Genomic DNA, 20,759 nt, shown 5'->3' with positions numbered 1-20,759 from the left:
ATGCACTGTGCATTGTGAGACATTCCTCCCGTGACCACCATTAAAATTTTCTGTGAGTTGTGCCACAGTTGACCTTCTGTCGGTTCGGACCAGACGGGATAGTTTTCATTGCCCTCGCGCATCAATAAGCCTTGGGTGCCCAACACCCTGTCGCCGGTTTGTGGTTTGTCCCTCCTCAGACCACTGTCGGTAGGTACTCACCACTGTTGACCGAGAGCACCCCACAAACCTTGCCATTTCAGAAATGCTCTGACACAGTCGTCTGGCCATAACAATTTGGCCCATGTCAAAGTCGCTCACAATTTGGCCCTTGTCAAACTCCTGCCTATTTCCCCTGCATCCAACACATCAACTTCAAGAACTGACTGTTCACTTGCTGCCTAATATATCCCACCCCTTGACAGGTGCCATTGTAACTAGATAATCAATGTTATTCACTTCGCCTGTCAGTGGTCATAATTTTCGGCTGATCAGTGTAGTGTTACAGCTATAAAGAAGGTGGAGATTAAAACAAGTGATTTGGCAATATGGTTAATTGGGATGTCAGGAACACATCCGTAGAATTTGAGAAGTCTGTTCAAGAGCCTGATATTTGTGAGAAAAAAGGTGTTCTTGAATCTGATGGTACGTGCTCAGCAAGCTTTTGTGTGCGCTGCACAGCAGGAGACAGAAGAATGACAAACAGGTTGTGAATGGTCCCACGGCAACATGAAGTGTAGATGGAGTCAATTGTGGGGGTGAGGGGAGGGAAGAAGATCCTGTTTTCCTGATGAACTGGGCTCAGTCAGATACTATGCAATTTCACACGGTTTTAGACAAGAGAAATTGCAATACCAAGCTAAGATGCATCCGGATAGGACGCTTCCTTTGGAGAATCCGTAGAAATTGATGAGTCATTGGAAGCAAATTTCCTTAGCTTTCTCATGAAGTATGCTTTCTTGGCCATGGTGTCAGTAGTTGGACAAAATCAAATTGTTGGCAATATTTATACCTAGGAACTTAAAAACATGCACCACTGTATTCAGCAGTCACATCTGTAGTATTCATTCCAGGCCTCCCATCCTACGCAGACTACATATTTAAGCCAACATCAGTAGCCAAGAAACCGCTACCATGTCTGAAGGGTCTCGACCCGAAACGTCACCCATTCCTTCTCTCCAGAGATGCTGCCTGACCCGCTGAGTTATTCCAGCTTTTTGTGTCTATCTTTGGTTTAAAGCAGCATCTGCAGTTCCTTCTACACATCATGTGGTCTATTTGTTAACATTCTAAAATTTTAATTTCATCATTCTTGTTATTCAGATCATGGCTGACCCAATCAGGAACGTACTTATTTCTCCATCTGTACTTGGTCAAAGCTGTGGTTTAAACTATTGCAACACCAATCCTGTTCCTTGCACTGCTTCTATAACCTGGTTAGACATTGTCCATGACACTGCTCAATGAAATGTGATGTTGTACCGAATGATAAATAGTACATTGTAGAGGTCCACGCGTTGTGTAAACACTCTATTTAATCATTAACCGAATACAGCCTCCCATCGCTCACCCGCGCGAGCCCGTTCAAATTCCAACTGCCAAATCCTTTGTTCTCCTGGCACACGACGGCCCGCCCACCTGACCGCGTGATAGGTCGGCCCAGATCACGCGAGAGTTCGAGCCCGACAAACGACGGTTCGATACCAAAATGGCTCAGCCTGCCACAACATAATGGTTTCCTCACTGTCACCGTCTACTTAATTGCACCATTGAAATCTCTGAGCCAGACAGGTCATAACTGCTCACTGAAGGCAGTAAGAGATGGCCTATATCCTGGTGATGCTCACAATCACAAATTTAATAATAGTGTAAAGCTATTGGAAGAATCTACAGGGCTATGAATAGAGGATGGGAGAGCAAAACTAGCTAAATTGCTCTTTTTGAATTTGACAAACTGATAAGCCTCTTCCATGCTGTACCCATTAGAATCTGTGATTCTGCAGATACTTGAAGGCGCTGGCATCATGATTTCCCCGGTCTCATTAGAGAAATTTAAATCAACTGCCTGCTGGTGTTATTATAAAACAAATTCCTTCAAAGTATCCTTCTAAACTATGCTACAGATTCACAAAAAGGATCACCAAATATGAAATAGTTTGGGCCTGGCCTTTGAAAGCAATGGGTAAGAGAGGACAAGTGGCAGTAAAATTCAGTAATTTGTTGGGAGTTTTTTTTTAGAGCTTCTCCTAAACATATGGCCTCTGCCACCCAGAAGGGAATGGCAACAGCTGCAGGAAAACACCAAGGCTAATTCTCCGTCACACACCCTATTAACTTAGAAATATATTCTTCTTTGTTGCTTCTGTGTTAAGATTTCTGCTGGTTGCACTGTGGAATGACCTTGGTTACAAAGGCAGCAGCATTCAAAAAGGTAGTTCATCTATGTTTCTATCATTCTCTAGAACAAATAGGGATGGAAATGAAATGCTGATCTAGTGGGTTAGCATATGATGAGTGTTTGATAGCACTGAGCCTCTACTCGCTGGAGTTTAGGTTGAGGGGGGACCTTATTGAAACTTACAGATTTATGAAAGGCATAGAGTGGATGAGGAAGAGATGTTTCCACTGGTGGAAGAGTCAAGGACCAGAGATCATAGCTCATAATTGAAGAGCACTCTTTTCAAAAGGAGATAAGGAGGAACTTTAGTCAGAGGGTAGTTAATCTGTGGAACTCATTACCACAGAGGGCTGTGGAGGCCGTCAGTGGATATTTTTAAGGCAGAGATAGACAAATTCTTGATTAGAACGGGTGTCAAGGGTTAAGAGAAGAAGGCAAGAAAATGGGATTAGGAGGCAGAGATCAGCCTTGATTGAATTGCAGAGTAGACTCGATGGGCCGACTGGCCTAATTCTACACCTATAACTTGTGAACTGATGTAGAATCTGATTTTATTGGACAATCAGAGAGAAAATTTCTGAAGCTGTGTTATCCTTCACATGAGAAACATAAAGTAATTTTGTTTAAAAAAATGTATAACCTACGCACAATAGTTGTAAAACAACCTAAAATGAAGATGAAGGTAAATATTTTTAGCACAATAATTTGGGATATTTCAAGAAGTGGTGATTATAAATTTCAATGTATCACGTGCCAAATTATCAGCCATAACAAATTGTGGAGTTACTAATAAAGGTAAAGGATTGGTTTAGCTGACATACAAATGACAATGTTTTTAAGCACTCATACCTTTTCAAAGTATGGCTGGTAAAGGGCTGCATATTTCCGCTCCAATTCATGAACCTCCTCGTAAAATTTGGCTTCTATGTGGGCGCACTTAACCTGAAGATGCTTCAAGGCATTTATTCTTCTCTTTACAGCTTTAGGTAAACTGCAAAAGACAGTTGACCATAAATAGCCGAAACACAGGGCAACGTTATATTCCATCTTTCTAATGCAAATAATTACAGATTATTATTACCAACACAGCTATACCCTCCACCCCTCACCAGTTTGTCCACGCAATTTAAACAGCTAATAACCTAAAAAGAGACACAAAGTGCTGGAGTAACTCAGTGCATCAGGCAGCATTTCAGGAGAACATGGATAGGTGACGTTTTGGGTCAGGGCCCTGACCCTGATAATAACCTAGCTGCTCAAGCAATATGCTAGAACTTACTGCCACCTGCAAGCACTCGCCCCCATCTCTCTCCCTCTTACCACAATGAGTTTGAATAAGGGACCCTGAAACGTTACTTATCCACATTATCCAGAGAGGCTGCCAGACCTGGCAAGTTACTCTAGCATTATGTGACTTTGTTTGTAAACCTGCATCTGCAATTTCTTTTATCTACATAGTTGAGACGTCATCTCGCACTCTCACAAGACATTGGTGAGGCCCCATTTGCAGTATTATGTTCAATCTTGGTCACACTGTCATAGGAAAGATGTCACTAAGCCAGTGAGAGTTCAAAAAAGATTTGAGGATATTGCCAGGACTCGTGGGACTGAGCTATAAGGAGGGTATGCTCTGGCTAGGACTCCTGTGAGTGCTGATGGCTAAGGGGTGATAAAATCATGAGGGGAACTGATAGGGTGAATGCAATGTGCATTTTAACAGAGGACATAACTAAGTCAAGAGGGAGAAGATATAATATGAACCCGAGGGGCAATTTTTTAAAACTCAGAGCGTGGTGGGTATGTGGGACTGGCTGCCAGAGGAAGTGGTTGAGGCAGGTGCAATAACAAAATTTTAAAGACATTTGGACATGTACAAGGATAGGAAAAGTTTAGATGGATATGGGTCAAACACAGTATGGACAGGTTGGGCCGGTGTGGTGATGTCCTTTCTCCAACCTGTATGACTCTAATCTCAGTGTTAATGAATAACAACTTCCTCATAATGGCTCGACCACTGACATGTATGGTCACAAGTTAGTGCCGTGCACCATCAGCTTCTATTAACATCCAATGAGCATCAAAAGGGATATGGGCAACACCCTTGCAAGCTGTCAATGTTCAGAAAATAAACTGGCAGATAAAGGAGAATATTCCCAATTTTACCTTTTTTACAACTGTATCTTCAAAATTAAATTTATAACTACAGGCAAGATAAATCTCATTCAAAAAATCATCGTTTTACAATATCTAGGAGCAGGAACACACAGCATTAGTTAATCATTGCAGAATACCTCAGGTCATACATCTATTAGATTACTGTGACTATGTAACAGAACCTGAAGTAATCAGCTTCACAAGCACACATTACAAATTTCCACTTATTTTTTCACCTGTTATATGAGAAAATTGGATCTGAACAGTTTACATGGCATGATGACATTTCTGCAGTATCAATTTCACATCTATCCAAATTACCATCACTTCACAATAACCCACTCTGTTTTGTGATCTCATGCACAAGTTAACTTTTTTGCATCTCTCAGCCAGGCTAAGTGAAGATCAAATTTCAATGAACAATTGTGCAGCACGGATATGCCACTGAAATACTGGTGCACATACTCCTGACGAAATAAAGCATTAAAATATTTTCTCTTGCACATTTTAAAAAGGTGCTTAATTCAGATCAAGTACAAACATTTTTGTAAGCCAAATACGACTTAGTAAATAACTAGTTTCCTCTTTTTATGTGAGATTGAGTCATGCAAACATATATTTTGATGAAACATTCCACCGGGAAAGAAAATTTCCAAGCACTGGGCCCACCGTCCATAGTTATCTCCCAAATAAAGTTGATAATTTCCAAGGCAAAAAGCAGACATCAAATAAAGATGAATGGCATGCCAGAATATTGGAGAGAATACAGAACACAAAAGCAGACTCAAAAGTTATTAAGGAAGGGAAAACTAGTGCAAATTTTAAAACTTGCGATAACTCTAAAATAAGTTTAAATAAGGTTTCTAGAGGCATCTAAAATAGAAAACTTAATAAACTGAGATTGGTCTTTTCAGAGTTTGGTTAATTAAGGTTTAGATTTTTTAAAGTTTAGTTTAGTTTATTGCCACATGTACCAAGGTACAGTGAAAAGCTTTTTTGTGGCATGATATCCAGTCAACGGAAGGACTATACATGATTATAATCAAGATACATGATTCCAATCAAGGCCATGATTACAATCACGGAAAATAAAATAAGGAAAAAAGGAAAATAAGCAGATGGCAGATGATTTGAACAACTGTTTTGATTCACAATGGTATGCAAGTACAGGATCACCACCGATTTTCCGGCACCCTTCGTTCCAGAGCCTTTTTGGATGATCTATTTTGCCAGACCAGAGGTCATGGCCTCCGAGAGGAGTCGAATGATACCGGAATGTTCCTCCTAGGCCGCCAAGATGCCGGCCTGCAAAGTCAGCGTTCGAAGTTGGCTTTGGGAACAGATCTGCCATCTCTGTCTGGGCCGGAATTAGAGCTCTGGCAGCAGGGGGCAAATCAGACTGTCAATTGGCTGTGGAAATCCCGATGAGATTGAGACCTCCCGCCTCATCCGGCCAAGGCGCCACATTTTCGGGAAGGGGGGGGGGGAATTTCAAGCTCACTCTTAAATTTTGTCTGAATTAAAGGAGGTGGTGAGACACCAGTTGCTGGAAAAAAGTCGGTGGGCCTGTAATATTCCAGAAATAGTGATACAGTTGGAATTGGGAAGGAGGAACTTAGGAAAATTACAATCACAAGGAAAGTGGGATGGAGCAATTTGTTGGCTGACGAATTCCGTGATGAATTTCTACTGGAGTCTTAAAAATGTGAAATTGTTCATACAGTGGGTTTAATTTTCCAAAATTCTACAGTCTTGCAAAAGATTCCATTACCTTGGAAAAGAGCAAATAGGGCTCTGGAATTCAAAAAGGGAATCAGAAAGCAAACTATGCGCCAATTTATAACATACATCACAGGGAAGCTATTAATATAGTTATAGCAGGGCTCCCATAAATATTAAGATAATCAGGCAATGTGAATATGATTTTGTGGCAGGAAAATAATTGTTATCAATTTATTGCATTTTTATGGACAACGGATATATTTTGACCCAATTTTCAGATAGCACCTGATCAGTCATTGCAAAGATTACTCATCAGTAAACAGGAAACTTTCTAAAAAAGGGCTACTTTCTTAGTGGCAAGAGTTAATAAGTAGTATACCACAGGGAATAATCCTGGAGCCGCCTAATTTATTACAATTTATAAAAGTGACTTGAAGACTCCATAAGTTGCTATATTTGCTGACGAGGCAAAGACCGTTCAGAATGCAAGTTGTGAAGAGGACATGATAGCTAAGTAATATAGATTAGTTAAGTATGTAGGCAAGAGTGCACAAAATGGGAAAATATGATATTGCCTCTTTTGGCAGGAGATAAAAAATATTATCTAAATGGTGAGAGTTTTGGGCACCTTCAGATGCCTAAGATGCACATAGAGCAAGTAATTGGAAAATCTAACAAAACATGACCATTTACTGTTAGAGAAACCCAAGGCAAAAGTAGCAAACTAAGTTCCTGATGTGCAGCTTGCGATCAAACAGCGGGACCAGACAGCACATTTATTATAAGAGTCAGGAAGTTTTTCAGCTTTATGGGACTTTGGTTAGGCTGCCTTTGGAGCATTACATGGAGTTCTTGTCACAACATTACAGGAAGGATGTGGAGATTTTGGAAAGGGTGAGGATGAGGTTTACCAGAATGTTGCCTGGATTGGAAGGCATTAGCTATAAAGAAAGCTTAGGAAAGAACTGCAGATGCTGATTTAAATCGAAGGTAGACACAAAATGCTGGAGTAACTCAGCGGGACAGGCAGCATTTCTGGAGAGAAGGAATAGGTGATGTTTCGGGTCAAGACCCTTCTTCAGACAGATGTTAGGGGAGTGGGCAGGACAGAGATAGAATGTAGTCAGAAACAGTAAGACTGGTGGGAGAACTGGGAAAGGGAGGGGATGGAGGGAGAGGAAAAGCAAGGGCTATTTGAAGTTAGAAAAGTCAATGTTCATACCACTGGGGTGTAAGCTACCCAAGTGAAATATGAGGTGCCGTTCCTCCAATTTGCACTGGGCCTCACTCTGACAATCGAGGAGGCCCAGGACAGAAAGGTCAGATTGGGAATGGGAGGGGGAGTTAAAGTGCTGAGCAACCGGGAGATCAGGTAGGTTAAGGCAGATCGAGCAGAGGTGTTCAGTGAAACGATCGCCGAGCCTGCGCTTGGTCGTGCCGATGTACAGGAGCTAACACCTGGAACAGCGGATACAGTCGATAAAGTTGGAGGAGGTGCAAGTGAACCTCTGCCTCACCTGAAAAGACTGTCGGGGTCCTTGGATGGTGTCGAGAAGGGAGGTAAAGGGACAGGTGTTGCATCTCCTGCGGTTGCAGGGAAAAGTACCTGAGAAGGGACAAGTTGACCAGGGAGTTGCGGAGGGAACATTCTTTGCGAAAAGCAGAAAGGGGTGGAGATGAGAAGATGTGGCCAGTAGTGGGATCCCGTTGGAGGTGGCGAAAATGTTGGGAGGATTATATGCTGTATGCCATGGCTGATGGGGTGGAAGGTGAGGACAAGGGGGACTCTGTCATTGTTACGAATGGGGGGGCTGGGGAGCAAGAGCGGAGCTGTGGGATATCAAGGAGACCCTAGTGAGAGCCTCATCTATAATGGAAGAGGGGAACCCCTGTTTTCTAAAGACTGAGGACATTTCCGATGCCCTGGTATGGAAAACCTCATCCTGGGCGTAGATGCGGCGTTGACGGTTTATGTAGACCGAAGCTACAAAAAAAAAGTTAGGCAAACTTGTATTTTTCTTTCTCTGGAGCATTGGAGGTTGAGGAGAGACTTGATAGAAGAGTATATAATTAAGAAAGGGAAAGATAGGGTAGACAATCAGAACCTTCTACCCCAGGGTTGAAATGTCAAAGACATTGCTTTAAGCTCAGAGGGGCTTGGTTATGTTTTTTTAATTTTTACACAGAGTGGAGGCTGCCTGGAATGCAATGCCAGGGATGGTGGTGGAAGCAGCTACTCTAATGCCATTTAAGAGGCTTTTAGATGGGCATATGGATATGCAGGGAATGAAGAATATGGATATTGTGCTGGTCGAGGAGATTATTACACTTGCCATCATTATTAGCACAGATAGAAACATAGAAAATAGGTGCAGGAGTAGGCCATTTGGCCCTTCGAGCCTGCACCGCCATTCAATATGATCATGGCTGATCATCCAGCTCAGTAACCTGTACCTGCCTTCTCTCCATACCCCCTGATCCCTTTAGCCACAAGGGCCACATCTAACTCCCTCTTAAATACAGCCAATGAACTGGCCTCAACTACCTTCTGTGGCAGAGAATTCCACAGACTCACCACTCTCTGTGTGAAGAAATGTTTTCTCATCTCGGTCCGAAAAGACTTCCCCCTTATCCTTAAGGCCAAAGGACCTGTTCCTAATCTGTTCTGTTCTATGTTCCAAAAGTTTTAAGCTTGATAGAGCAATGACAAGAATACATCTGTTTAATTAAGAACAATTATGCCTTGCAAGCAGTTTAGCAGGTTATCTTATGAGCAAAGGTTGGACAGGCCAGGCTGAGGTTATAAGTGTTTAGAAGAGATCGGTAATGATTGAAACAATAGATAGTGAGGGTTGTTTCCAGGGAGAATGTCTTCTCTTGTGGTAGAATCTACCATTAGGTCACTTCAAAAAGTCAGTCATTTAAGCCAGGCAAGTTTTTCTCTTCCCCTTTTGCATATGAGTGTTTAGAATGTTCTTCCTCAAAGGGCAGTGAAAGTAGAGTAGTTGCATATATTTTAAGGCAGATATAGATGGATTCTTGATTAGCAGGTGAAATATTACCAGGGGAAGGCAATATTGCAGAGTTCAGCCACAACAATGAATAGTGGAGCAAGTTTGTGGAACCAATAAACTTACTGTTACTACTAATAAGTTCACATGCCTCACCTTCGGTTAAGCCTCATAAGTTCTCACATGCCTCACGTAAGTGTAAGCAATAAATAGTATTTTTTTCCTACTGCACAGTCCATCAATGCCTGGCTTCATCCAGTTTCAGCAGTGAGCAATTTTCACTGCAGTTCAATCAAATGCAAACACAAAACAGAACCATGACTGTCAACATTCCTGGTTCCAGCTTTTCAGAGTAAATTATATGAAATAACCCCAACCGCCTATTCCCCAAATACAACCCTACACGTATCCCACCCTTCTTGGCTGATATCAGTATAGAGCAGGCATCAAATTTATGACTATCTTGGTTGTACAGCCCGATTCATAATTTTCAACGTTAATTCTTGGCTTTTAAAATTGTGTAATGCCTTTAAGACTCAAAGATGAAACAGTGGAATGAGTTAATTACTAAAAATAACTCAGTGGGTCAGAGTGTATCGCTGATGAACATGGATAGGTGACGATTCGGGTCGGGACCTTTCTTCAGACTTCTTCAGTTCATTACTAATGCTTATGAATGGAAAAAAGTTTTAAAATTATTTTAAAGGAGGGCATGTCACTTCCCAGGTGCAATCCGACAAAAAGGTCCACTGAAATAAGGTCACAGTAGCAAGTGTGCAATAGTATGACCAAATATTTACTCCAGGATAGGTTTTAAAGAGTAGAACAGGCAGAAGGGATTGAGAAATTTAACTGCTTTGATCATGATGTAAAGGCATGATCATCCGTTGTGGGACCAGGAAACACGCAATAGACAGAATTAAGTTTGTTCAACAAGGAAGCTGATCAGTAGTCGAGGTGGATAGTTAGAGAGACCCTTAAAACATTTAAATGTATGGGATGACAATTTTAAATATGAAATACTGCAGTATTAGGAGCTCATCTATGTCAAGGGCAATCAAGAATTGTATTGGGTGGGGGAAGGACACAAAGTTTTGGAGGAGCTGGCTTAGACTTTAAGATGGGAATTCTGTGGGTGGACATCTAGAAGGTCCATGGATAAGTGTTTCAGCAGCTGTGGGAGGTGACAACAACAGCAGAAACTCCACAAAGGGGTCGTAAAACACACAGGTTACAAAAAAATTGACTTGTCCTGATATATGAGGGAAACGGGGGGGGGGGGGGGGGGATTTTGTCAGTGGCTGTTAAAAACAGTGGCTTCTGGCTTCCTATTGTTTTATTGGAGATAATTGCAGCTTACACAGAATTGGTTCGTGCTCAGGTAGTCTAACAATATAGCAGCATGGTGGAGAGATCAAGCTTCACAATTACATCATACAGGTGGAAACGTCCATTATATTCTGAACATCTATCATGCTTAAGCCACAATAGTGCTGCATATAAATAGATAAAGGACCGGACTTTTAAAACTGCCCATATTAAATCCCAGAATGAAACAATTTTTTTTCTCTCATTGAAGCAGCATTAGTGCATTATGGTTCTGCAACTAATCACTGTTCTGCTTCTGGAAACCACAAAGCCCAAAACTAACTTGAGAACAATTTTAATTTTGTATGCAATGCTATACTCACGTTTCAATGTAGCTTGAAGGAGTGTGCGCTACACTGTCAAGTCTTTCCTGCAAAGCTGCTAATACCTGTGGATTCTGCATAACCTGGGCCGTCAATTTTGCTGTAAAAGAAAAGCCAATTATTGTTGAAGCACTCCAATATTTAAAAAAAATCATTATTAGTTCTTATTTCCCTCTTCACTCCTTAAATTAACAGGGTAAAATCTGTGGAACTCAGTTACTCAATGTCACCTTTTTCCACTTGTGCTACAACACAATCATCTATTTTTAAATGCAAAGACAATTCTGCTGGTGGCTCATTGCAATTAGAATATTGCCTTGAGCCTGCATGAAACCACCTAACGAATCTGAATTCTAAGAAGTTTTAAAAATGTCCAATTATGGTGCACATGACAAACCAGGTGATATTTTGTGGGTGCAGAACATGGAAGCTGGCAGAAGCCAGTTTCATTTGCCAGTTTCATTTGCAGGTATTGCAATTTCATTTGCAGCTCATGGTACTTCAACTCGACTGATAAGCAAGTTGGAAACTGAAAACACGAGGGAGGAATAAGCTACCTGCACACTTTCAAATATCTGCAGGTGTCATCTGCACACTTTCAAATTATCTTCACACCCCAAAAGCTAAGCAACATAAATAGGAGCACAAATACTGTATTTTCAAATCTTAAAAGACGTGTTACCTGCTTGGTGCCAGCGATAAAGAAAATCTTCCAAAGGCTGAACTTGGAGGATAATTAAGTAACAAATCTAGATAGGCATGGAAACACACCCTTCACCCAATTCGTCCATGTCGGCCCAAAGTGCTCTTCTGAGTTAGATTTAGCTCTTAGGGCTAAGGCAGACCTCCCAACATTTGATTTTACAAATTCATAATTTAGACGTCCAAAATTCGGAATTTTACATCAAAATTCATAATATGGCGCGTAACTTTTCAGCAAAAAAAAGGTAGGCACGCCAAATGTGCATAAGCGTTGCACTACATTCATGTGTGAAAAAGGACTATTATTTCCAACAGTCTGTAGTTCTTGGACTACATGTACATTGTCAGGCCTATCATGAGTATATTCTATTTATAGAAAGGTTATTGAACAGAGATACTTTTTGCAAGACAAAGAAAACATTGTTTTGTTTTGTTTTTTCTATTTTGCTTTTTCCTTACACATCCCAATTCTCTTGGTATTGAATAAAATAACAATGGTCACAAAATGTACTTGTTGAAGTAAATTCACACATTAATTGATAATCAGCCCAAAAAGGTGGTAATGGGCTTTTATGCTGTGTTTTATATTTTAACCCCGTCTTAATTAATAAATATAGTTATATTATCTTGCACTTAAATTTAATATTTACTCATTACAGTTCCACCACTGATTTTCTGGCACTCTTGGTTCCAGAGCTTTGCTGGTTTATCCAGCCGGCCAAGGAAGTCAGCTATGGGGATAGATGTGCTGGCTCCAGCTGGGCTGGAATTCCACAGCTCCGGCCGCAGGTTGCAAATTCAACCCACCGATTGGCCATGGAAGTCCCAATGAGGTCGAGATTGGCTGCCTTGCCCAGCCTAGGTGCCACATTTTCGGGGAGACTTCCAGGGAGCGGGGGATTTCTCGCTGAACCCCTAGCGACCTGTAGTGGCTGAATTGACAAATTGCAATTACCTACTGTTTTGTGGAAAAATGTGAGGCAAAATTGGTATGGCGGAAATGAAGAAAACGGAAACTTTCTGCCAAATTCGGACGGGTTGGGAGGCATGCTAAGGGAATCAAGGGAAATGGGGGTAAAAGCAGGAACGGGGTAGATGATTAGCCATGATCATATTGAATGGCGGTGCTGGCTCGAAGGGCCGAATGGCCTACTCCTGCACCTTTGAACTAGTCATTTTTTTAAAAGTCATTTTTTTAAACTTCTCCTGTGCTTTTAAAACCACCTGGCCTGCACTGCTAGGGGGCAAACCGACGAAGATGCGGGTGGATGCTCCAATGATGTCCTGGATCATCAACGACCTGACTGGACGACCACAGTATGTCAGGCGAAAAAACAGTGTCTCAGACATGGTAGTCCGCAACACAGGGGCCCCACGAGGGATGGTCCTCTCTCCCTTCCTGTTAACCATCTACACTTTGGAGCTCAGATACAACTCGGACTCCTGCCACCTGCAGAAGTTTTCAGATGACTCTGCAATTGTGGGCTGCATCAGTGAGGGGAGGGAAACTGAATACAGAGGTATAGTCAATGACTTTGTTGAGTAGTGTAGGCTGAATCACCTGCAGCTCAACACCGACAAGACTAAGGAGTTAATGGTGGACTTTAGGAGGAAAGGAACACCCCTGTCCCCTGTCTCCGTCAGGGGTGTGAATGTGCAGTTTACCAAGGAAAACCAGTATCTTGGAGTTTACCTGGACAATAAACTGGACTGGTCCAGGAACGCCGAGGCACTGTATAAGGGACAGAGCCATCGGTACTTTCTGAGGAGGCTCCACTCTTTCAACGTCTGCAGTAAGATGTTGCAGATGTTCTACCAATCGGTGGTGACAAGTGCCATCTTCTTCGCTGTCGTGCCATGTGCTGGGATAGCAGGGTGGCCACGGACGGCAACAGAATTAACAAACTCATCAGGAAGGCTGGCTCCGTCCTGGGGGTGGAGTTGGATTCACTGGATATGGTCTTGGAGGGCAGGATGCTCCCCTCTGCGGAGCATCTTGGGTAATACAGCTCACCCCCTCCATGACACACTTGTCAACCCGAGAAGCACCTTCAGCAACAGACTGGTTCCATCAAGATGCAGCATAGAACGCCACTGATACTTTTTCCCTGTAGCTGCCCAACTCCTCCCCCTTCTGTCGTGGAGTGGAGTAGACCGACTCTCCCCTCCCCCACCAATCTTTGCACATCCCGAATCCTGGACTTTCCACTCGTCATTTTAATTTACCTTTAATGTCATGTTTCACGTATCTTGTGTTTTATGACTGTTGGCAGACCAATTTCCCTCCGGGGATAAGTTCTATCGTATCATAGTCACACGTGGCGGCGCCTAACGGCAGCGGCTGACTAGCAGTCTGTCCGTCTTTTTTTTGTTGAGTGTCGGAGTTGGGATGATTTTTATATATATTTTTTTGGTTGTGTATGTGTGGGAGGGGGTGGTGGTGTGTGGGGGGTGGGTGTGGGGAACTTTTCTCTTCCTCACGGCGCGGGGTGCGGCTCGGCTGCGGGGCCTAACATTCCTCGGTGCGGCTCGGCCGCTGGACTTTACATCCCGGTGCGGCTTGGCCGCTGGACTTACATCGCCCGGTGCAGCTCGGCTGCGGGGCTTAACACCGCCCGGTGCAACTCGGCTGCGGGACTTTACATCGCCCGGTGCAGCTCGGCTGCGGGGCTTAACACCGCCCGGTGCAGCTCGGCTGCGGGGCTTAACACCGCCCGGTGCAACTCGGCTGCGGGACTTAACACCGCCCGGTGCGGCTCGGCTGCGGGACTTTTCACCGCTGGTGCGGCTCGGCTGCGGGGCTTAACACCGCCCGGTGCGGCTCGGCTGCGGGACTTTTCACCGCTGGTGCGGCTCGGCTGCGGGACTTAGCTGCGCAAGGCTTGGTCGCGGGCCTTTCATCGCCCGGTTCGGCCGCGAGACGTTTCAGCGCCCGGTGCGGGGACTGTGCGGGTCGGTCGGGGACGAGCTGTCTGTCCGTGGGCGTGGGGAAGAGAGGGGATGTTTTGTTGCCTCCATCACAGTGAGGGGGTGTTTGGAGTCACTGTGATGGACGTTTGTGTTGGGGTTATGTGTCTTGTGTTCTTTTTTTTTCTATGACTGCTATGTAGTTTCGTTCGGTACTTCGGTACCGAACGACAAATAAAGCTCTGTTATACCTGTTATACCTGTTATATTTGGCCAATGTTGCTCTAAGCCTTTCCTATCTATGTAGCTGTCCAAATATTTTGAAAATCTGCCTCCACTTTTTCATCCAGCAGCTCATTCCACATACCCACCTTCCCCTGTATGAAATACTTGCCCCTCGGGTCCCCTTTAAATCTTTCCTCTTTCACCTTAAATCGACACCCCAACATTTTAGACTCCCCTACACTGGGAAAAAGACTGACCAGCCATCTTCTTTAGGAGCTTCGAGATTTTGAAAACTTCTAAAGGCCACCCCTCCGCCTCCTTCCCTCCAGGGAAAACTGACCCATCCAATCCAAGTCTCTCTTCAACTTAAGTCCTCCCGTTGTGGCAACATCCTCTTTACTACACCCTCTCAAATTTAATCACACCCTTCCTATAGTATAGCAACCAGAATTGCACACAATACTCCAAAGGTAGTCTCATCAATGGCTTGCCCAGCTATAACATCACATCCCAATTCTTGTATTCAGTGCACCAACCAATGAACCAACCAATCCTGTCTACAAAATGCATTACTTGTACTTGGCCAAATTAAAATCAATCTGCAATATCTTGCCCACTTTCCCAGATGATTTTGATCCTGTTGCAACCTTAGATAACCACTTCACGGCTCACCACACCACCAATTTGTGGTGTCATCTGCAAACCTACTAGTCACGCCACTTACATTCTCATTCAAAATATTGATATATACAGCAGACACTGCACTGATACTTGACCACTGAACGAATACACTACTAATCACAGGCCTCCGATCTGAAAAATAACCACCACCATGCTCCAGTTCCTTCCACCAAGCCAATTTTGTATCCAGCTGGCTAGTTCACGCTGGGTTCCATGTGATCTAACCGTCTGGACCAGCCTACCAGGTGGGGCTGTCAAAAACCTTACTAAGTCCAAGTAGACAATCAATCCTATTCGTCACTTCTTCAAAAAGTTCAATCAAATTCGTAAGACACTATTATCGAGCACAAGACCATGTTGACCATCCTTAATCAGTCCTTGCAGATAGATCCTGCCTCTCAGTATCCAATCCAACTTTCCCATCGTTGATGCAAAGCTCACCAGCCTCTTTCTCCATGACTTGAAGCCCTTCTGAAATAAAGGCACAAATTAGTCACCCTCTAGTCTTTCAGTATTTCACCAGTGACTAACAAAATGAGAATAATCTCTGCCAGGCGCCTACTCTTGTACTCAGCGCACACTTCGGATCCCAACCGGAAACGTTGCCTATCGGATGTTCTCTTTGTGTCATTTTTTGGTAAACCAGCACCTGCAGTTCCTTGTTTCTAAATTAGTGAATCAATATGGCTTCATAAAACAGAAATACCTTTCAGTTCCTTGAGAGTTCATCTATCAGGATGGATAAAAGGGAACCAGTAAATGATTTTTTTTTCTTTTTTTATAAAAAATAGTTAAATCCATCCATTAGTTTTAAAAAGCTTTGAGTTCAAAATACAGAAGGGCTTCTCGCTGTGGATTCAGAAGGAAATTTTCACATGATGTCTACAAAAAGCTAGAAAGTAATTATTTCTGTAACAATCACAAGCAGTACATCTCCGATTTGGAAATCTGGGCTAAATTTAAAATCACTTTATTTTTATTAACAATGTTTGTTTAACATGTTAAAGATATTTGTCTTTGCAATAATTCCATGTAATTAAGTCCTACCGCATAAACAACATCCCAATGATCTGGATTCGACTTGATCAGATATTATTTCCTTCAGTCAATCAATTTGACAACACTTACAGGGCACACAAAAAATGCTCTTTTAAAAGCTATCACTATTATGGAATGTTCCCAGGACTCAGTGCCTTCTAAAATGAAAGGTAAAGAAGATGTAAGCAGGGAAAAGCAGCAACTGTGCAATAAGGTTGCCGCTCCAGAGGAAAAAAAGGACACAAAAGTCTAAAAGAATCAGCATTTCACACATTAAATAATGACTAGGGTTGTTAAATCACCAACTATTACTCCAATTTGTTATATATGTATCACTAAGATTTGAAGAACTTCATGGCATACTTTGAGACTGTATTGCAAAAAACTGCAAATAGAAAATAGGTAACCCTATATGTCCTCTGGTTTGACTTTACATTAAAGTCAATGGCCAACACTCATATGGAACCCAAATGATCTTCCTCAATCACAATTTCTTAAAAATGCTGCAATAAACTAACCCTGATGGTTTTATAAGTCGCACATTTTGCTAAAACAAATTTACCTTAATAAAGTTCCTTTTTGGCTGATGCATGACCCTCATATGTAATTTAAGAACATAAATCATTTATGAACAGCTTATTGGAAATATTGTATGAATAAAATAGTATTTGCTCTTCCAAAACAAACGCAAGTTACGTAATGTTCAAGACTAGTTTGCCAGTCGCCATGTCAATGTGGAGACTCTGCAGATAGTCTGGATTTATTTAATATGGCACCAGAATGGAACCCCAAGTCTGAGGAATAACAGGAGGTTACGAATAGTGCAACTGAATGTACTAAAAAGAGCAAATAATTAAAACGGAATACTAAAAATGTATATTGTTCGTGAAGTTTAATCCTTAATAATACTGCTTAACTATTTTTAACATGAATTAACAAAGGGTACAATAGTATTTATCGTACCTTTTCCTTTGCTCTCAGTTGGCTGTTTGTCGATACCCAAAGGCTCTACAGAAGTATCATCCCCTTTACTGAAACACAAACAACATTGTCAGTGGACTATAGATCTATTGGCATAGGGCTGACGCTCAATATATATGATAGAAATTAATTTAACCCAGCCTGCACAAACAGTGAGCAGGAAAATATCAATTGCGACATAATACAACTGCTAAATTGCATCAGAATCAATGTGCAGTTGGTATATCTGGAATACCAGAATTAAACAATTCCTCATTTTAAAAGTGTTTAATGAGTTACCCGCCTCCCTTCCTCAAAATGCCACCCTTTGCTTCCACACCCTTCCTCCAAAATGCCACATTTTCTTGAACGCTTATACGAGTGAGCTTTTACAACTGCAAAAGGCAGACTAGGAAGAATTGCTGCAGAAACCCAACTAATTAAGCCAGCAACAACATTAGGTTAGATTTGAACCACATACAACAACTACAGATCCAGCCGATGATTCACCATAAATGACTGAATTCATTATTAGTAGCTACATTATTAGGATAGGCCACTGCTATAACCCACTTCAGACTCAAACAACTATGGATAACTCAATATGCAGATGAACCATTAAATCTACATGATTCCCAACTTTTGCATGGAAATTTCTAAACTGTTTTTTTGCAGAGCATCCATATGCTTTAACTAATATTGCCAATCTAACCTAAACAAGGCTATTGTGTGACTAACAACTCAAAGCTCTATCTCTGTAAAGATTCAAATTACAAGTAAAGATCCCAATTATGCCAGCACATTGTTCCATTTCTCAGCAATAATTCAGTTCAAATATTGAATTGTTGCCTTCAAACTTTAAATCTAAAGTATAGAAAAATTCTTAAAATAACTTGATATGGCAAGATCGGGGGGAATATTTGCACAATAACAAATACAGCAAAGATTTACAATGCAAAGTAGTTTAAATATATAAATCTACAATTTAATGAATTTCACAGCTTAAATGACATTCTATTATGTACAGATATCCAACTATGAATTTTGTAGTAGTTTTATCATAATGGAGTATATTGTTCCCATTTTCCCAAATCAAACTATAAATTACATGAAATTACCAAAGCTTATGGATTTTTTGGCCTACCTGTTCTTATCTGCCATCTTTCACGATGGTCCAACTAGGAAGAAACAGAGCAATATCAGTATTACTTTTACAGCTTCAGTCATAATGCTATCAGACAAATAAAAGGAAATATAATGCATATGCTGCATTATACTGCAGATGCCGTTTTAATCCGAAGACACACATAAAATGCTGGAATAACTCAGGCAGCATCTCTGGCGAGAAGGAATGGGTGATGTTTTGGGTCGAGTCCCTTCTTCAGACTGCCCTTCAGACTTTATGAACTGTTGGATATTATTTTATTAATATTTTAAGAAACTTTTAATTCACTTTCATTTTTAAGTTGTTACACAGTGGAATACTGTCTTAAACACAGAAGTAATATTAAAAACACCCAGGTTCTCACAAGAAAGTTATGTTGACTTTTCATGTGCACAGAATGCCAATTTTCATTTATAGAGAACACAGACATGATGAGTTGAATTACAAATCATTCTGTGTAACCCCTCGCAAAAGGACATGCGACGTATTGCACGTAGACACCTTGCTGTTCTATAAAAATTTGCTAGCATGTGGTTATTGTTGTTTCAACTTTCACTTTCTTTTTTACCTTCCATCAGTGTGGAGGTGCCTGGAGCATTGTCACTGTGATGGATGTTTGTGTTGAATTATGTAGTTGTGTGTTTTTGTTGCTTTTCTAGTGTTGTGACTGCATGGTAACTAAATGTTGTTCAACTTGTTTTGAATGACAAATAAATTCAATTCATTCATTCAGCTTTTTTTTCAACGTCATCCAATCGGCATCTTCAAAATGATCTCAGGCAATTTGTTTACACGCTGCAACAGAAACTAGGGTAGCTAATGTAGCCCCACTTTTTAAGAAAGGAGGGAGAAGGAAAACAGAGAATTATAGTCCTACATCGGTAGTGGGGAAGATGCTCGAGTCGATTATTAAAGATGCAACAGCAGCGCATTTGGAAAGCAGTGACAGGATCAGTCAAAGTCAGCATGGATTTATGATGGGGAAATCATGCTTGACTAATCTTCTGGAATTTTTTGAGGATGTAAAAAGGGAGAGCCAGTGGATATGGTGTATCTTCACTTTCAAAAAGCCTTTGACAAGGTCCCACACAAGAGATTAGTGAGCAAACTTAGAGCACATGATATTGGGGGTAGGGTATTGACATGGATAGAGAACTGGTTGGCAGACAGGAAGCAAAAATTAGGAATTAACAGGTTCTTTTTAGAATGGCAGGCAGTGACTAGTGGGATGCCGCAAGACTCGGTGATGGGACCACAGTTGTTTACCATATACATTAACGATTTAGATGAGGGAATTAAATGTAACATCTCCATGTTTGCAGGTGACAAAAAGCTGGGTGGCAATGTGAGCTGTGAGGAGGATTCTATGAGGCTGCAGGGTGACTTGGATGGGTTGGGTGAGTGGGCAGATGCATGGTAGTAGTATAATGTGGATAAATGTGAGGTTATCCACTTTGGTGGCAAGAACAGGAAGGCAGATTATCTGAATGGTGTCAGATTAGGAAAAGGGGAGGTGCAATGAGACCCGGGTGTCCTTGTACATCAGTCACTGAAAGTAAGCATGCAAGTACAGCAGGCAGTGAAGAAAGCTAATGGCATGTTGGCCTTCATTGCGAGAGGATTTAAGTTTAGGAGCAAGGAAGTCCTACTGCAGTTGTACAGGGCCCTGGTGAGACCGCAGCTGTATCGTGTGCAGCTTTGGTCTCCTAATTTGAGGAAGGACATTATTGCTATTGAGGGAGTGCAGCGTAGGTTCACCAGGTTAATTCCCGGGATGGCGGGACTGACATATAATGAAAGAATGGGTTGACTGGGCTTGTATTCACTGGAACTTAGAAGGATGAGAGGGGACTTTATAGAAACATATAAATTTCTTAAAGGATTGGACAGGCTAGATGCAGGAAAAATGTTCCTGATGTTGGGGAGTCCAGAATCAGGGGGTCACAGTTTAAGAATAAGGGGTATGCCATTTAGGACAGATGAGGATAAACATTTTCACCCAGAGTTGTGAATCTGTGGAATTCTCTGCCACAGAAGGCAGTGGAGGTTAATTCACTGGATGTTTTCAAGAGAGTTATATTTGGCTCTTCGAGCTAGCAGAATCAAGGGATATGTGGAAAAAGCAG

The 20,759-nt window shown here is 41.9% G+C and overlaps 1 protein-coding gene across 2 annotated transcripts in view; it reads right to left on the bottom strand.

Moving 5' to 3' along the window:
• Positions 1–20,759, bottom strand: part of nap1l4b (nucleosome assembly protein 1-like 4b) — an 80,381-nt gene that overhangs the window by 50,060 nt on the left and 9,562 nt on the right. For both annotated transcript variants that reach the window (XM_078415173.1, XM_078415172.1), the window contains exons 2-5: positions 18,613–18,646; positions 17,472–17,539; positions 10,956–11,055; positions 3,227–3,368 (exon numbers count right to left, since the gene is read on the bottom strand). In XM_078415173.1, coding sequence (XP_078271299.1) covers positions 3,227–3,368; positions 10,956–11,055; positions 17,472–17,539; positions 18,613–18,629 — 327 coding nt within the window. In that variant the 5' untranslated portion in view covers positions 18,630–18,646. The remainder of the gene's footprint in view (positions 1–3,226; positions 3,369–10,955; positions 11,056–17,471; positions 17,540–18,612; positions 18,647–20,759) is intronic.

This window comes from Rhinoraja longicauda, chromosome 18, assembly GCF_053455715.1.
Source record: "Rhinoraja longicauda isolate Sanriku21f chromosome 18, sRhiLon1.1, whole genome shotgun sequence".
NCBI lineage: Eukaryota > Metazoa > Chordata > Chondrichthyes > Rajiformes > Arhynchobatidae > Rhinoraja > Rhinoraja longicauda.
This window is presented reverse-complemented; position numbering and strand designations above follow the sequence as displayed.